The sequence below is a fragment of the Adiantum capillus-veneris genome, chromosome 11, assembly GCF_014529385.1.
Source record: "Adiantum capillus-veneris isolate H3 chromosome 11, ASM1452938v2, whole genome shotgun sequence".
Taxonomy (NCBI): Eukaryota; Viridiplantae; Streptophyta; class Polypodiopsida; order Polypodiales; family Pteridaceae; genus Adiantum; species Adiantum capillus-veneris.
Genome location: NC_140941.1, coordinates 95,872,538 through 95,889,504, shown reverse-complemented (window position 1 = coordinate 95,889,504; position 16,967 = coordinate 95,872,538). Strand labels below are relative to the sequence as shown.

Here is a 16,967-nt window from a genome sequence, read left to right as displayed (position 1 = left end):
ATTTCAGCCATAGACAAAGCATTCACCTCAGGAATCTGGCAGAGTGCATCAGCAATTCGATTGCTGGATTCTTTTTTGTAGCGAATCTCAAAGTCAAACTCTTGCATAAGTTCAACCCATCTAGCCTTCCGACCTCTGAGATCACCCTGATCACACATATAGCGCAAGGAGTAACGATCCGTCCATGCAACCAAGGTAGAGCCATACAAATAATGCCACCACTTCCTCAAAGCGTGGACCACGGAATAAAGCTCTTTTTCATACGTTGGATAACGCATTTCAACGTCTGAAAGAATCTTACTATAAAACGCAAAAGGACGTCCATCTTGATATAGTGCAGCACCAATCGTATAATCACTAGCATCCGTTTCAACTACAAATGGATTGCTAGGATCCACAATATGCAATATTAGTACAATAGTCACCAAGTGCTTTAGAGTCTTAAAGCTCTCATCAAGACGCTCATTCCAGACTACAGGGGGATTACCCTTACGGTGAGGTCCCGAAGTCTTCGGTCCTTTCACCCCTCCTTCCAAAGTTTACGTAAGCGGAGCAGCGACTTAGGAATAATCTTTGATAAATTTGCGAAAAAAAATTACTTGGCGTACATTCTTCAAAATGGGCCAACAAAACACAAGAGGAACTGTAGCAAAAACGTTGGTCTTGATCTACTATCTGCTAACGCCAGAGCTGATTTGGTACTGCTGAGAGCACTAGGCTGAAACTGTAGCCAAAAACGCTAACTGCTCTACTGTTGGCCGGAAACGCTAGGCCTCCTGCCGGTCTTGCTGAGAAGGTGCACTGTAAGTTGGTGGAACTTCTATTGCCTCTTCTGCTAGAAAGTGCTAGCGCTAGGTTTTTTATATAGTAACTTAACAAAATTGCCCTACCCAGTTTCTGAGACGAACGAGGAGATAGGATCTCCCGGCCACACGGACAGCCTACGGTTACACGTCGGACGAACCACCCGACCATAGCCACCATCCGACAGCTCCCCTGTGCTAGGGCCAGCATCCAAGGACGTAGGCGTGCACCTGTGAGACCGAGCGTCCCATACCACCCGGCCTCACCTCCTCGAGGTGACCTCGCGCACTCCTAGCCTCGCGGGCTAACCACTGGCACTCTGCCAGTGGAGATCGATAACTGCAAATGAGGCCTTGGCCTCCCTTTTATAATAATGGCCGGCCACACTGGCCGTGTTCACACTATGTCCGCCCGGACACTGGACGCCCATCCCGACAACATCTGGGCTAGATCCCCTCTCCTCTGAGCGGGACATAACATACTTCCCCCCTTAAGAACCATTGATGTCCTCATCAATGAAGTGGGGATACTGAGCCTTCAAAGCTCTAATAGGTTCCCAAATGGCAAACCTTTCAGATTGACCCTTCCATTTAATTAAGTACTCGTCATAAGCCTTTTGGCGCGAATGACAGGTACGATGATCCAAAACTGCTTCTGGTTCTCGAGGAATATACTCAGTTTGCATATCTTGCCACACATTTTCCTCGATAGGCACCACAACGTCGGCTTCGCCCAATTTCGCTTTAAGGCGGCTGACATGAAACATTGGATGTACACTAACATCCGAAGGAAGAGCCAGTTTATAGGCAACTTGGCCAATTTTCTTTGTGATCAAGAACGGACCACAATATCTAGCTGAAAGCTTATGATGCTTCCCTGTTCGCATAGTCTTGGAATCCTTGGGTATCTTCAGATAAACCCGTTGTTCCACATCTAGAGTCCTTGGAGACCTCTTTTGATTAGCATAAGTAGTGACTCGATCACGAGCCGTTCTTATGCTATCCTTGGCCAATTCGAGCATTTCCTGCATGTCATACAAGAAATCACGAGCTTTGCCTTCCTTGACTTTCTCTAAGCCAATAGCAATTGGGGATTTAGGCTCAAATCCATACATCAGCATGAACGGGCTAAATCCAATAGAAGAATGCTTGCTACTATTATAGGCAAACTCTAACTGTGGAAGATACCTTTCCCAGTCAGATTGCCTATGAGAGACATAGGCTCTCAACATGTCCTCTAACGTCTGATTCATCCTCTCAGTTTGTCCGTCGGACTCAGGATGGTCAGAAGACGACATACTCAACTTCGTCTGAAGGTGAGCAAAGACATCTCGCCAAAATCGGCGAGTGAACTTAGTATCACGATCACTGACGATATCTTCTGGGAGACCATACAGCTTATTAAGCTGATCGACAAATAAAACCGCCAACTCATGGCTTTTTACTGTCGACTTCGTTGGTATAAACTTCGCCATTTTTGTGAGTCTATCGACCACAACCCAAATAGCGTCATTGCCTCGACTAGTATTTGGCAAACCAACGATAAAGTCCATGGAAATACTCTGCCACTTGGCATCTGGGATTCCCAATGGATGTAGCAGGCCAACTTTCGTAAGGCGCTCTGCCTTATTGACCCGACACTGAGCGCATCTCTTCACATAGCTCTCTAAGTAAGAGCGCATCTCTCTAGCTCTCTAGAAATATCGCTTGACCAAAGCCAAAGTTCTTTGGATGCCTGGGTGCCCAGCGCTAGGAACATCGTGGCATTCGCACAAAATCCTTTGTCGAATCTCATCGATTTCCGACACGCAGACTTTACCATTTCTGAACAATAGTCCACCTCTAATGGAATATTGTCGTTGTCTCGTCTCTCCAACACGACTCACTTGAGTCTCCGGACCACCCAAGCCTGTATGCGAGTCATGCCCCACTTCGACCTCGTTCCATATCTTGCCAAAATGGCCATCGGAACGACATAGCCCTCGGAGAGAGAGAGAAATCCGTCGAGATTTCAGCCATAGACAAGGCATTGACCTCAGGAATCCTACTGAGCGCATCGGCAACTCGATTGCTGGATCCTTTCCTATAACGGTTCTCAAAGTCAAACTCTTGCATAGGCTCAACCCATCTGGCCTTCCGGCCTCTAAGATCACCCTGATCACAGATGTAGCGCAAGGAGTGATGATCTGTCCATGCAACAAACGTAGAGGCATACAAGTAGTGCCCCTATTTCCTCAGGGCGTGGACTACGGCGTAAAGCTCCTTCTCATACGTTGGATAACGCATCTTAGTGTCAGAAAGCTTCTTACTTTCAAACGCGACAGGACGTCCATCCTGATATAATGCCGCACCAATAGCATAATCACTAGCATCCGTTTCAACCACAAACGGTTTGCTAGGATCCACAATGTGCAATATTGGCGCAGTAGTCACCAAGTGCTTTAGTGTCCAAAAGCTCTCGTCGAGACGCTCATTCCAGACAACAGGGGGATTACCTTTACGATGAGGACCCGAAGTCTTCGGCCCTTTCACCCCTCCTTTTAAAAGTTGCGTAAGCAAAGCAGCAACTTTAGAGTAATCCTTGATAAACTTGCGAAAGAATCCAGTAAAGCCTAAAAAGGACTTTACTTGGTGCACATTCTTCAGAATGGGCCAATTTCGCACTTTATCTAACTTTTCAGGGTCAACGTGAATTCCATCGCGAGTAATGATGTGACCCAAGTACAGAAGCTCTTTTTTAAAGAATTCACACTTCGAAGCCTTAGCGTAAAGCTTTTCAGTTCTCAGTACTTCGAGAACAGCGCGTATATGCACTAGGTGCTCAGACAAACTTCGGCTGTAGATCAAGATATCATCGAGAAATACAACAACGAAGTTGCCTAAAAATGGTCTCAGTAGATCATTCATCATCTGTTGAAACGTAGCGGGAGCATTGGTCAAACCAAAAGGCACGACCAAAAACTCGTAGTGACCATAATGCGTATGGAAGCCTATCTTAGGAATATCTTCCAGTTTAATCCGTATCTGATGATAGCCTGATCGCAGGTCTATCTTCGTAAAATACAACGCTCCATGGCGCCGATCTATCAGATCGTCCATGCGCAGAAGCGGATACTTGTTCTTGACAGAGTTTATTCAACCCCTTGTAATCTACGCAGAAGCGCATAGTGTTATCCTTCTTTCGAGAAAGTAACACTAGCACTCCCCACGGGGATTTGCTAGGCCAAACAAAACCCCTGTCGAGATAATCCTTCAGTTGTCGCTGAATCTTTCCTCCTCGATTTTACGTTGCTTTGAGAAGGGCTAACTACCAGCCACCAACTCTATGCCATGATCTACTCCTCTCGAAGACGGCAAGCCAAGAGGTAGATCATCAGGAAAAACATCTTTGAAATCACTCATGATTTCTCGGATAAGATTGGATTCGTCGGAATCCCCAAGTTCAACAGAAGAATATGAAACATTTTACGAAATTCAATGACAGAAGTACCAAGCACTAATGAATCAAACCAAACAGATGGTACACATTGATAAAAGTCAACATCAGAAGACTTTATTTCTTTAAACATTTCCAAAGCAGTAACAACTGGTATTGCAAAACCATTATTTACAGACTTCTGATTACAAAGCGACACAGATACATGAGGCATGTTTTGCTTAACGAAAACAAGAGAGTGATGTATATAGTCTATATACAATGAGTCTTGTTTATCATAAAACCATGGAATCCCTAAAATAACATCTGCTCCGTCCAAGCGCATGATGTGGAAATCCGGGTTCTCTTTGAAATCAGCTAGCTCGAGCGACAAGTTTGGAACCATCCGATTCCATACATCCGTATCCACGCCACAAGCCATCTTCACGCGATACTCATGGTCACTGTCCTGCGTCCGCAGGTTCAGTTTCTGCACCAATTTTGTGGATGCAAAATTGTGTGAGCTTCCATTATCAAGGAGTACGGTCACGTCGTGACCATTGATCCTCCCGGGAAAACGGACAAGATCGTGCTTATCAAACACTTTGGTGCTAAAAGTACAATTAGTGCATGAACTGTGCGCTAAATGATGGATTTCAACTTGAACAACATCAGAGTTACCTGAGATCTCGTGGATTTGAACCGAAGGACGGCCTTGCGGTTTCTGCGTCTTTTTCTTCTTAGGGCAATCCTTGATTTGGTGACCCGTCTAGCCACATCCGAAGCAAGCCCTCTTCTTCACTGCATCAGCAACTGAAGCATTCCTAGCTTTCTTCTTCTCCTGAGAACATCTCGGCGGTGATTTGGACTTATGCTGGAATCGGGGTCGCTTCCTCGAAGCACCCTCACCGGATTGATGGTCTGCAGTTCTTTTCTTCTCATAATTCGCTCCATTTATCAAATGGAACGTCCTGGCCTTTGCCACTGCATCCTCGATATCAGTCGGGGCTTTGTCCTTGATCAAGGCCCAACGGTAATCTTCATGTAACCCCAGAAAGTGCATGTGCACGGCGTGCGTAGAATCCACCTTGCAGAAGGTGAGCGCCTCTTTGAAAGCTGTCGTATATTTGTCAAAAGACAGAGTTTTCATCGAAAGACTCTGCAGTTTGGCATAGGCTTTCAAAGGTCCATTTTGGCGAAATCCCTCTTGAATTTCACACAAAAGTCAGGCCACGTCGTAGGCTTCTCTGTCATGTCACACCACCAGGTAAGCGCCTTACTGCGCAGATAGAGAGGAATCGTCTGAATCCTCCGTTCATCATGCTCCCCATGGAGATCAAAGTATGTGGTCCACTGGTGCAGCCAGTTATTTGCAGCCAGTTCCGTACATTCCTTCTCTTTACCTCAGAAATTGGTATTTTTGTGCGGAATTGTGGCGATTGGACCACCCTGCGAACGCCCAAAAGCAGCAATCTGCATCCGCAATTGCTGGAGATGGGTTTCCCCCTCGAAAATACGCGCAATCGTCGACTGAGCCATATTTTCGAGAGTAGAAAGTCTAGAACTCTGGAAAGTACTTGTAATCCATGTGTAGAGAGCATGCGTGAATGGAATTTGGATTTGGATGTTACCTGGCACGTCGTCACGCTGCACATCTGAGCTGGAGGAATCCATGGCGAAGTGCGTAAAAAACAAGAATTTTCACACAAAACCGGGCCTTTTCAGCACTTTCCGATCGCGAAAAAGTGAAGTTCGAGGAGCTTCACGCGTCAGCGTGAGCGTCTGAAGGCGAGCAGGTGATGGCGGAAGCGCGAGCAGTTGAGAGGGAGGAGCAATAGAGAGAAGTAGAGCTCAAAAAATGAGTTTCTCTGCATGAAAACTCAGTCTCTGTAAGTGAGTTTTAATAAATTGCAGGGTTCAAACTGTACCTTAAAAAAGGTCCTGGCCATGTTAAAACAAAAGGGTCACTTAATAAATGAAGAACGCAACCCACCATAAAGCGTTAGAAAAAAAATTCAACACCCAGCTAGCGAACGCGTGGAGAGATAGAAATCGAACGCCAACAGTTGACGCGTGGGAGGAGGAAGAGAAGCATTTGGGCGTGTGCCGGTTTGTGCAAGGCCCGCAAGAAAGGCCACGCTGGCCTTCTCTCTCTTCTTGTGCAAAGACTCTCTCTCCTCTTCTGCAGCGTAAGAATTCAAACGTTCTCTCCTATTGTTGCCTGCGCTTTCCTCAATTGTTTCCTGCAAATCCAAATAAGCACACAGAGAGGTCTCTCTCTCTCTCTCTCTCTCTCTCTCTCTCTCTCTCTCTCTCTCTCTCTCTCTCTCTGTGTGCTTCGCACAGAGAGAAGGTTACAGAGAGAGAGATTAAAAAAAACAATATGCTGAATTTTCAGTCCAAAATCAGTAGATTAATGAATAAGTGACCGTTTTCATCAAAAATCAGCAAAGTTAACAAAAATCCTCTGATTTTCAGCCTTTGCACCTGCTAGATCACTGAATTTTATAAAAAATCTGCGAAAAACACATAAAACTTCACCTGCAAGCATGCTCATGAGAAGAAAAACTGTTATTTCATTAAAACTTGCGTGAAATAGTGGTTATCCGACTCGAACCAGCACGTAGGTGTGCACAAGATCCTTCGTGCAACCAAGCCGGCTCTCATACCATGAAACGAACGAGGAGATAGGATCTCCCGGCCACACGGACCACCTACAGATACACGTCGGACGAACCACCCGACCATAGCCACCATCCGGCAACTCCCCTGTGCTGGGGCCACCGTCCAAAGACGTAGGCGTGCACCTATAAGACCGAGCGTCCCATACCACCCGGCCTCACCTCCTCGAGGTGACCTCGCGGGCTAACCACTGGCACTCTGCCAGTGGAGGTCGATAACTGCAAATGAGGCCTTGGCCTCTCTTTTATAATAATGGCCGGCCACACTGGCCGTGTTCACACTACGTCCGCCCGGACACTGGACGCCCATCCTGACGGCATCTGGGCTAGATCCCCTCTCCTGTGAGCGGGACATAACAATTTCCCAACAAAGTCACTTATTAAATAAGTAAAAAATGGATAAATAGAGAAAATGGGTTCTCTGCACTGTAAAATGCTCGTGATGGGTATTGATTGTCATGTTGATGACCATGTTGTGTGCAACCAGAGGATATGCAACTACTCTAAGTGCCTGGACATGCATGGCCTGCGCACGGGCTCACAAAGGTGCCAGAACACTTCCTAAGCTGACCTGAACCCTGGACTTGAAGTAGCTTGTCCACATGCATATAGGGTTAGATGTGCACGTGACATTACCTCCATGAAGGACACACGCCGTCGCTATGGGGTTGAGCTGAGAAGGGCCGAAGCTTCACTGCCTGAGTTAAACACGCAACACGAGAGGACACGCAGAGCCGCCCCTAGAGGACGCTTGGATGAAGAGAGCTGACCCTCTGGAAATCGCAGCAAAGCTGCTGAACAGATGCTACAAAATAAATGCCACTAACAAGGCACGCCGTTATGGGGGGCTGAATGCACCATGGACTGCCAGAATGCAGAAGGTAAGGAAGGAGCGGTTGGGAAAAAGGCTGAACTCGCTAGCAAAGGGCTACAAAAACACAAGCCTCCTTAAGAATCCTAGTTCTTGTCGCTTGCAAGTAGCACAGCAAAGAGCAGCTGACTACTGTAGCTTGAAAGGCAAGGGAGGGCAAGTCCAAACGGGCTGAACGAGCCTTGGAAGGTCGCTTGTTGAAAAAAATCCAAGCCTGCGGCCATTGAAGCTCTTCTACAGGCTCAAGAAAGTGCAGGAGAAATAGCCGCCATGGGTTGAAGAGGGCCAAAGCTCCAATGCCTGAGTTAAAATGCAGCTAAGTTACAAAGAAAAAATAGGATGTTTGCGTGCAGACAGCAAGAATAAAACACAAGAAAAGCTTGCCTAGATATACATGAGAAGAACTTGTTCCGCAAAGATCTCGCATAGAAGCTACGGCGTTGATCTCTAAGCGTCTTTAGAACCTCCGTGCTCTGATACCATGAAGGAATGAGGCGAGGATGGTGAGACACACACTGAGAGCGGAGAAACATAAGAATGACCCAAGAGCATTAACTGGATAACTGGAGAATGTTCATACAACGGGATAAATGGAAACGAGGAGTGCTACCTGCATACTAGACAGCGGCCTAAAGACCCGTAAAATACGGAAAGAACCAAAAATGGGACAAATGGACCAACATAGGGCCATAAACCGAAAAATGGGCCGAAATGTATATGCAAGGCCAATGTGGCCATACAACCATGCTATGCAGCCTAGGATGCCACCATTTGGTGATGACAGATCTCCAACATTTAGAAAAAAAAAACTCCTTTTACCCACATGCTCTCTCTTTCACCCACCCACAAGTCCCTCCTCTACTTCCACTCAAGTGCCCACATCACCTTTGAGCCCCATCGCTGCTTCACTTAATGTAAGCCTTTGCGCACGACACCCTCTCCCAAAATTTTCACTTCTTCCCCCCTCCTCTTGCTTTCCCTTCTCTCCTCAATCAAGGCTCTCAATGGACAAAATTAACCTTTACATACTACCCATCCATTTCTACAAATTTGGTCATACCATGGGCTACCCTACTATGCCGCATTATGTTGAAAAGGTTACAAAAGCACCACATATTTAATAACGATTTCAGATGATGTTAGCACCTCTTTGTTCCTTGTTTGAAAAAAAGGATGCATGCCATTATATCACAAGAATTTCTGGGCAGTTCTAATCAATCTGGATATTATCGCTTGCATATTCTCCAAAAAACCTGAGACTTAATGAGCATTTATCTTATCAAATCAAAAAATACCTGAGCGTTCATCCCAGAGTGTGTATGGACGACTCCCTTAGGTTTTCCAGTGGTACCACTCGTGTAAACGATCAATCCGGGAGTCGTCCCTGAGAAGCAATTGAATGATTAATCATATAACACTTACATCAATATTCATGAAGTGCGCTGAGATTGAGAAATTTGAGAACCTTCTGTGATCGCCAAGCTCCTTGCTTGATCCAAAACATGAAGGGATGATAATTCATCCATGTTGGCCAGCTTCAAATTATCGATAGCCTTCACTTGAGGCAGTAAGAAAAAGGTAGATGAGGCTTTGTGAGAGGCTTGTTTAAGCTGTGATTCATAGTCTGATGTTCCAAGAACAACCGAAATATCCTGCTCATAACCAACATAGCAGTTACTTAAGCAAATTGTCATACACAAACTCAAACACTCTCCAAGAGACCTGATCTTTGGTTTTATTCTATTCTCACTAATTACAAGAACCGTCAACTCTCTCATCCACACATGCACACGCACAAGCACACAGTACACAGAAACAAAACCATTTCAAAGGTAATATTTTCTGTTCTTCGTCTTCTTCTTGCACAGTAAGCAATGCCTATGGCCAAAGATAAGAAAAATTCAGCCTATGGAAAAAAAACCAATAATCAAGTATAGTTTCTTCAAAAGGTTCCTTGATAATCACCCTCTCTGATTCTGACTTATCTAAGTGGTAAGCAAAAGATGATAAAAATTACCGCATCAGTGAGCACATGCAGGAGTTCGGCTTCCGGATAGCTCAATGCCAATGGAACTGCAATTCCTCGACAAAGCCATGTTGCCCAAAGCCCTGCTACAAATTCTGCACTGGGCTTGGCGATTATTCCTACACGTGGCGGGGCTTCCACATGAGCTCCAAGAGTGCTCCTTGAGGGGCCATTGCTCACCGCAGAAATATTTGCGGGCTGATGCTGAAAACACGTCATTGAGAAGTTTGGTTTGACGTGTAAATCATCAAGTCAGAACGCAATTTTTCTGCATCAAATATAATTGCAAACACACACATGCGTGCAGAGATGTGCAAAATTCCACCAAGTTGCCTATCTGAATGCAAAACACTTTAAAACGCACACACATGCTAAGCCAAGATTAAGGTAAATTCTTACACGAGATAGGATTGTCTTGAGCTCAGAGGAGATATCCAATGCGGACTGTAGCACCTGCAGGTACGTATGCGATTGTCCCTCGGCAGAGACGGCTATGCTGCTATGAGCTTTCAGACCTAGTTGTACCGTTGCCCTGATTACGTCCATGATTCGTCCTCAATACCTGCACGCTGAACATGCAAGCGCTACTCTGCAAGGTCACTGTGTGTGTGTGTGTGTGTGTGTGTGTGTGTGTGTGTGTGTGTGAGAGAGAGAGAGAGAGAGAGAGAGAGAGAGAGAGCGCGAGCCTCAGAGAAGACTCAAGAGACTGGATTCTTGAATAAATATAGGCTGCTTACACACTGCAGGTGGACAACCCGTTTTTTAAACGCTGGACCAATAGCATTGCACGCCGTCGAAGAAGCCCTTACACACCGAGAGCTGGACATCGCGCGCATGAGCTGAGTCATCTGCCAGCGCATGCCCATACTTCGAACGAAATCGGGCAGCCAGCCACAGCTGTCCAAGGATGGGCACGCATGATGAGCACCAATCATTTGCAAGCATCCCTTTCCCGCTTATCGCGTTCGCGGTTTTCTGCAGCCTGCACATCATTTAAAAGGAGGTGAGAGCGCATTGTTTTGCAGCCTGCAAGAAGTACTGAGGGAGCCTTCGCCTCTCACCATTGCTGGCTCTTCATCTCTGCAGCCTTGACAGTCCAGGTATTTCAAGTTTATTTTGTGCATTTGACTCCTGCTTTAGTTAAAATAAGCTGGCTTGGTTTAATAAGGTTGCTTAAGTAGAAGTAGTTTTTCTATGCTGATGTGAGGTGCCACAATTTCAGAAATATGAATAACTTTTCACTAGTCTAAACATGGGAAATTGAATGTGTTTGTGAAGGTTATAGAATGTGAATGTGAAGATTATGAAAGGCTGAGAGTTTGTGGTACTCGGAAAGTCAAGGGGCAAATGCCATATAAAAGGGAATGATGTCGCTGCATCATCATTGTGCTCCATTTTTCTTGTTCTAGTTCCTTTTCTGTGAATTCTTTGCGTTTTAATGTTCTCAAAGTGCAGGGAATAATCCCCAATGACATCTTAGGAGAAATTGGTAGATATTTTTATTTCAAGAGCCATTAGGAGATAGATAGGTAGATAGATCTTATCTTTCAAGAGCCAGTAGGATATAATAGATAGATAGATCTTATCTTTGAAGAGCCAATAGGATACAAATAGATAGAAGGTTTTATTTTCTGAGAGCTTTTCAGAGACAGATAGATAGATTTTTTCGAGTACGTCTCCACATTTTTGGAAAAAGAAGGAAAAACGCATGAATTGGAAGAATTGATGACTTTTAACCTTAGGCGAAAGTTGAATGGTATAGTCAATGAAAAGATTAGAGACATTGGAAAGCCAAGAGTCTTTTCACAACCTTTTTAAGAGAGTGCTATGGAGTTACTGCTTATGTTTTTCTCACATATGTTGTCTTTAGCATTTGCCTTTCCTTAGTGCTTTCCTTCCTCTAGGTATTGCATACATTTTAAATTTATTGCAAGTAGTAGTGCTTTTACTTTTGCCAGAATAATGATGATGGTGTTGCTATGTCCCTTTCTTTCTTGATGGTCTTGATTTGAGTTTAGTCCCTATTGATCTTATATTGTTTTCTTAGGAAATGGATTCACAAAGTCCTAGTTACTCCCAAGCGAGTCAGGATTGTGAGTTCACTCCTCTACTGTCCCAGTATTCTCAAAGCCCATACTCTCCTTCACTTGGTCAAGGTAGCTTTCCCATCTCCCCTTTTGGAGGATCTCCATTTGGCTTCAGGCCATTTCATCCACCCATACGACCAGCGACTCAACACATCGCAAAACGGAGTCCTTTTCCTTCACCTCCGCAGGCTGATACAACAACAATAACAATGGAGGGAGATACCAGCAAGGGCATAAATGGGGACGAAGGTAGGCTACCCAAATTGCCGGCCAAGCGAAGGATTCAAGCAGTAACAAGCGAAGTGGTACCAGTGATGAACACTACAAGCCGTGGAGGCAAAGGAAGAAAGAAGAATCAAGCCAGCATGGCTAGTCCAGATGAGGGCAGCAAAGACAAGAAGGGGAGAGAGGCTGGAAGGATGCTTGGGTTGTGCAACTCATTCACATTCGTGGCACTATGCACGATGACTTTGGGAAACCTCCCAAACAGGGTGTAGATCTTTGGTCAAAGGTTGCGACACAACTTGCTTCGCTTTTTCCAGAATGTGACAAAGATGGCCAAGCTTGCAGGAAAAAATGGGGACGCGTTTATGATGCGTATAAGAAAGACAAAGCTCACAATTCTATATCGGGTAATGATCGTAGGATAACCTGTGATTGGTACAATATAGTGGATGAGTACATGCATAACAGAGCGAATGTAGTCAGCGAGTCTCATGCTTCCGCACTTGGCGACTCCAACAACATTGACCAACAAGATTCAGTGAGTCCCTCGCAGGCACAAGCAACAGAGGACGTAGGAGAAGGTGCATCATCAGCTGCAAAAGAAAGAGTATTAGGCCCTACTCGAGACCAGCGACAACGAAAGGACAAAAAAATAGAGGACTCCCTTGTTGATATGGCAAATACCGCCAAGATCATGGCAGCTCAACAAAAGGAATCAGAAGCAGCTCGCAAGGCCGAGCAGGCTGAGAAGCTTAAACTTTTAGCATCTCTCAATAATGCATTTGTTGGATTCTTGGATGTATTGAAAAATTTCAAAAAAGATTGATGAAATGATCCCTTTGTAGCGATGCTTTGCACAATTATGTATTTTGATATTTAATGTTGTGACATGTGACATTTTATTTTGGTTTTTCTTCTATCTCTCGAGCTTTGTTGTCTCTCATAAAGCTTATGGAAAAGAGTTCCCCAATTCACATGTTAAGCAACTCTCTGCTGCCATTAAAACTCGAATTGTGTGGCTACCTGTTAATTACTTGTGTGGCTACCTGTTAATTGTGGTATATTACAGATGCACACTCAGCAAAAGGGATGAGTGAGGTAGGCTGAAAAACTCTAGAAGTTCAAGCTGTAATGTTGTTGTATCCACTTCTGTGTCTGTCCTCGCAGATGGCGCTGGATACAAAGTCCAGGAATGCTTCAGTGGCAAGATAACACAACCCTTAAGGGCCTGATGCATTTCTCTCATAACTGGTCTCACGTCGGGATTAGCTTGGCAGCAAAGAAGGCCCAAATGCAGTACGCTTCTCCATTTTTGCAAATCCTCATTCTCACTAACAGCCCCTATTTTTGCTAAAAAAGACGCAATTATGTATTTTGATATTTAATGCTGTGACATGTGACATATTTTTTTGGTTTTTCTTCTATGTCTCGTGCTTTGTTGTCTCTATTTGTTGTTCATTCATCCAAATAACCATATGTATCAATGTCTTCTTTTGGTTGAGTTCAAAAAGTGATATATACTTCTGTCACAGGCTATGGAGGATGAGCTGGTGGTTCTTGCTTGCTTCTTTGCATTAATTATTGGTGCAATCGCAGCTCTAGAGCTTGTAGAATATGACGATGCTGGCATGGTTGACTACATGTACCAAGTTCATGTTCTTACTTGTTTCATTGGTCGAGTAATCCTAGGCAGAGCAGCGCGCACAGGGAGGAGAAGGCATGAGAATAGAGCATGTTGGGCATATCCCCGGCCACACACATTCATGGAGCACTGCTTGAATGGTAGCTACTCCGACAAGATGTTCAAGACCAGACTTCGAGTAAGCAGAGACACCTTCAATTTCTTGACAGCATGGTTAGCTCCAAAGATGCGCCGCTCTGACACAAATTGTCGCAAGGCAATCACTGTTGAGAAACGAGTATGTGTAGCTTTACATCGTTTGGCTTCAGGGGCGAGTCTCCAAATTATTGCAGACATGTACTCAATCTCCACAACATGATCTTTTTGTCAAGTGGCCTTCGACTGACAGGATGCAAAGCCTTGCCAAGGATTAATTTAAGGCAATCCACGGTATTCCTTTTGTGATAGGTGCAGTAGATGGTAGCCATGTGCCAATCATTGCACCTCGAGCCAATCATGAGGACTATTTCAATAGAAAGGGATTCCACTCAATTATCTTGCAAATGACAGTGGCCGCAAATTGCGTTGTTTGGGATTACGACATAGGGTGGGCAGGGTCCATGCATGATTGGAATGTATTTCAACGGAGTCATCTAGGTCAAAAATGTGAAGCAGGTTGCCTAGGCAATTATTGTCTCTTGGGGGATTGTGCGTATCCATCAAGATTCTGGATGCTTCCACCTTTCAAAGGTAGTAAAGACGGCTTATCTTCAGAGCGGTACTTTTGGAACTACATCCAATCCAGTTCGAGAATGCCTGTGGAGCGCGCTTTTGGAATGCTCAAAGCTCGGTTCAAAATCCTTCTAAAGCGTTGTGACATGCTTTTGCAGAATGTGCCGAAGATGATCCGAACATGCTTGGTCCTCCATAACATGTGTATTATTCACGCAGATTCATTGAATGAAGGGTGGATTCGAGAAGCCCAGGGTGAGCTACAACGGGCCCAAGCTCAATTGGATGCCACAAGCTTGGATACAATAGTTCGTAGCGGATTAAATGACGCTCTTGCAGAAGTCTCTTGCTTGATGGACTCTGACTCTTCACAAGCAGTAGAGAGGGCACAAAATGGAGGCGATGTTTCTTCCGATGTTGTTGTTAGTGGGGCACATAGGCGAGATAACATTGCTAGAGTGATGTTTAAGGAGAGAGAGCGAAGAAATGTTGTTGTGGTTTTTGGAGACAATGATTCTGCTGACGAGAGTTTTGAGAGCGAGTAGCTCAACTATCTTTTATGTATCGGAGAGTCGAGGCTTGATTTGTATTGGAGAGTACTTGCTCATGAATTGTTGTTAATGCTTTCGAGATTTGTCTTCACTCATGTTTTGTTGTTAATGCATTCGAGAATTGTTCTGATGAGTTGAATGTACAATTTTTATGTACTTGCTGGATAATGCTGTTGTTAACGCAGTTCTGTTGCAGGTCATCAAGTACAAAATCCGTGCAGTGCTGTTTTGCAAGGTTATGTCTCCACTCATGATTTGTTGTTAATGCATTCGAGAATCATTTCGATGAGTCGACTGTACAATTTTTATTTTGCAGGTCGTTAAGTACAAATCAATGTCTTGTAGGTCTTGCAGTGGTTGTCTTGGTGGTCGTGAATGAACAATCAATTTGTCTTGTAGGTCGAATGTACGATTTTGTGTTGTGCATGGTTTAGTCTCTATGGTTTGCTGGTGTTTTGATTCGTTCTAGTCTTCAAAGCGTAATCTTGTTTTGCAACAACAGTCTTGTCATACTGGCGGAGCACTTTTTAACGCAGTCGTATGTCTTGCTGTTAGAGCTGATAGCGAATTTGTGGCTACACGTAGTGATAACTTTCTGTTGATAGCTGATGTAGCTGATGCGTGAAAAAAATGCTTGGTTTTGCTTTTGCGCATAACAGATTGATATTTTTTATTATATAAGTTTCAGCGCCCAAACTTGTGTCTGTAAACACCAGTGCCCAATATTGGGTGGACAAGTTTTTAAAAAGCTGCTCAATGTTTGGGCAGGCGCTGGGCACTCAAGGGCAGTCTGTAACCACCCATAGTATGTGACCCGCGCCCTGCTGCGGCCAAGAAAAGCCTGGTCATTGAATCTCTCTCTCTCTCTCTTTCTCTCTCACACACACACACATTGAAACTGTAGTCCTTGGAATCACTCTAGGAAGATAACAATGCTCTCTCTCTCTCTCTCTCTCTCTCTCTCTCTCTCTCTCTCTCTCTCTCTCTCTCACACACACACACACACACACACACACCAATGTCCTTTTTTGCTTTGTTCCTATGCTGTTTAAAATTATGTTCTCTCTCTCTCTCTCTCTCTCTCTCACACACACACACACACACACACACAGAGTCTGTCCGAGTTGTGGCTACAACTGCTCCCACGTAAGCCATTAGCTCTTTATTCTCTTGCTACCAGACTAAACTCTTAGTTGCTCAAGGAAACCCATGCACACCTATTGCCTTGAGGACCCATCTTCCACTACCAAGCACTCCCCACCAATGGACAGCTCTTGTCCATTGTTCGCATCTACATGATCATTAGTAGCTATCCTGATCAAGGTTTTGGTCTTGGTCCCGTGATGACCCACGTCACTCTTTCTCTTTATTTGTCTACTTGCTAGTGGCAGAGCTCTCTCTCTCTCTCTCTCTCTCTCTCTCTCTCTCTCTCTCTCTCTCTCACACACACACACACACACACACACACACATACACACACAATAACAATTTTGACTACTACAGTGTGCACATTGTCAAAAAAAGGTGATTTGCATAGTCTACGTGGTCTCTCTCTCTCTCTCTCTCTCTCTCTCTCTCTCTCTCTCTCTCTCTCTCTCTCTCTCTCTCTCTCACACACACACACACACACACACACACACAGGCTGACAACAGTTTGTCAAGCGTACAATTTTAACTATTACAGGTCATTGAAAAAGGATGGAATCAAATAGAATCTAAACTAATTCACTCAATTTTCAAAGGCTCTTTAATGTGTCTATGGTAAGGAGGACGACCCAACACAGACTCAACAACTCGATTTTGGCGTTGATCTAACATGCCATGTAAATCAACCAAAAAACAACACGTGGAGGTCCTCTCCTTCCTCTAATTTTTCGAACTCCATTATAAAGAGTACAGATAATGGACTATTGTATAATAGAAAAAATCTATTGTGTACCCCAATGCTCAAGAAC

At 44.6% G+C, this 16,967-nt stretch overlaps 1 protein-coding gene and 1 pseudogene across 4 annotated transcripts in view; one reads left to right on the top strand and one right to left on the bottom strand.

Moving 5' to 3' along the window:
* The window catches only part of AAE13 (AMP-dependent synthetase and ligase family protein), a 67,396-nt gene extending 56,897 nt beyond the window's left edge, over positions 1 to 10,499 (bottom strand). For 2 of the 4 annotated variants that reach the window (XM_086523412.1, XM_086523411.1), the window contains exons 1-4: positions 10,196 to 10,496; positions 9,788 to 10,000; positions 9,236 to 9,422; positions 9,066 to 9,154 (exon numbers count right to left, since the gene is read on the bottom strand). In XM_086523412.1, coding sequence (XP_086379538.1) covers positions 9,066 to 9,154; positions 9,236 to 9,422; positions 9,788 to 10,000; positions 10,196 to 10,342 — 636 coding nt within the window. In that variant the 5' untranslated portion in view covers positions 10,343 to 10,496. Of the gene's footprint in view, positions 1 to 9,065; positions 9,155 to 9,235; positions 9,423 to 9,787; positions 10,001 to 10,195 lie in introns of all 4 variants that reach the window. The other 2 variants (XM_086523413.1, XM_086523410.1) reach the window with 2 other exon arrangements.
* A 1,347-nt stretch (positions 10,500 to 11,846) lies between these two features.
* Positions 11,847 to 16,724, top strand: LOC147447688 (uncharacterized; annotated as a pseudogene).
* The last annotated feature ends 243 nt before the right edge of the window (positions 16,725 to 16,967 follow it).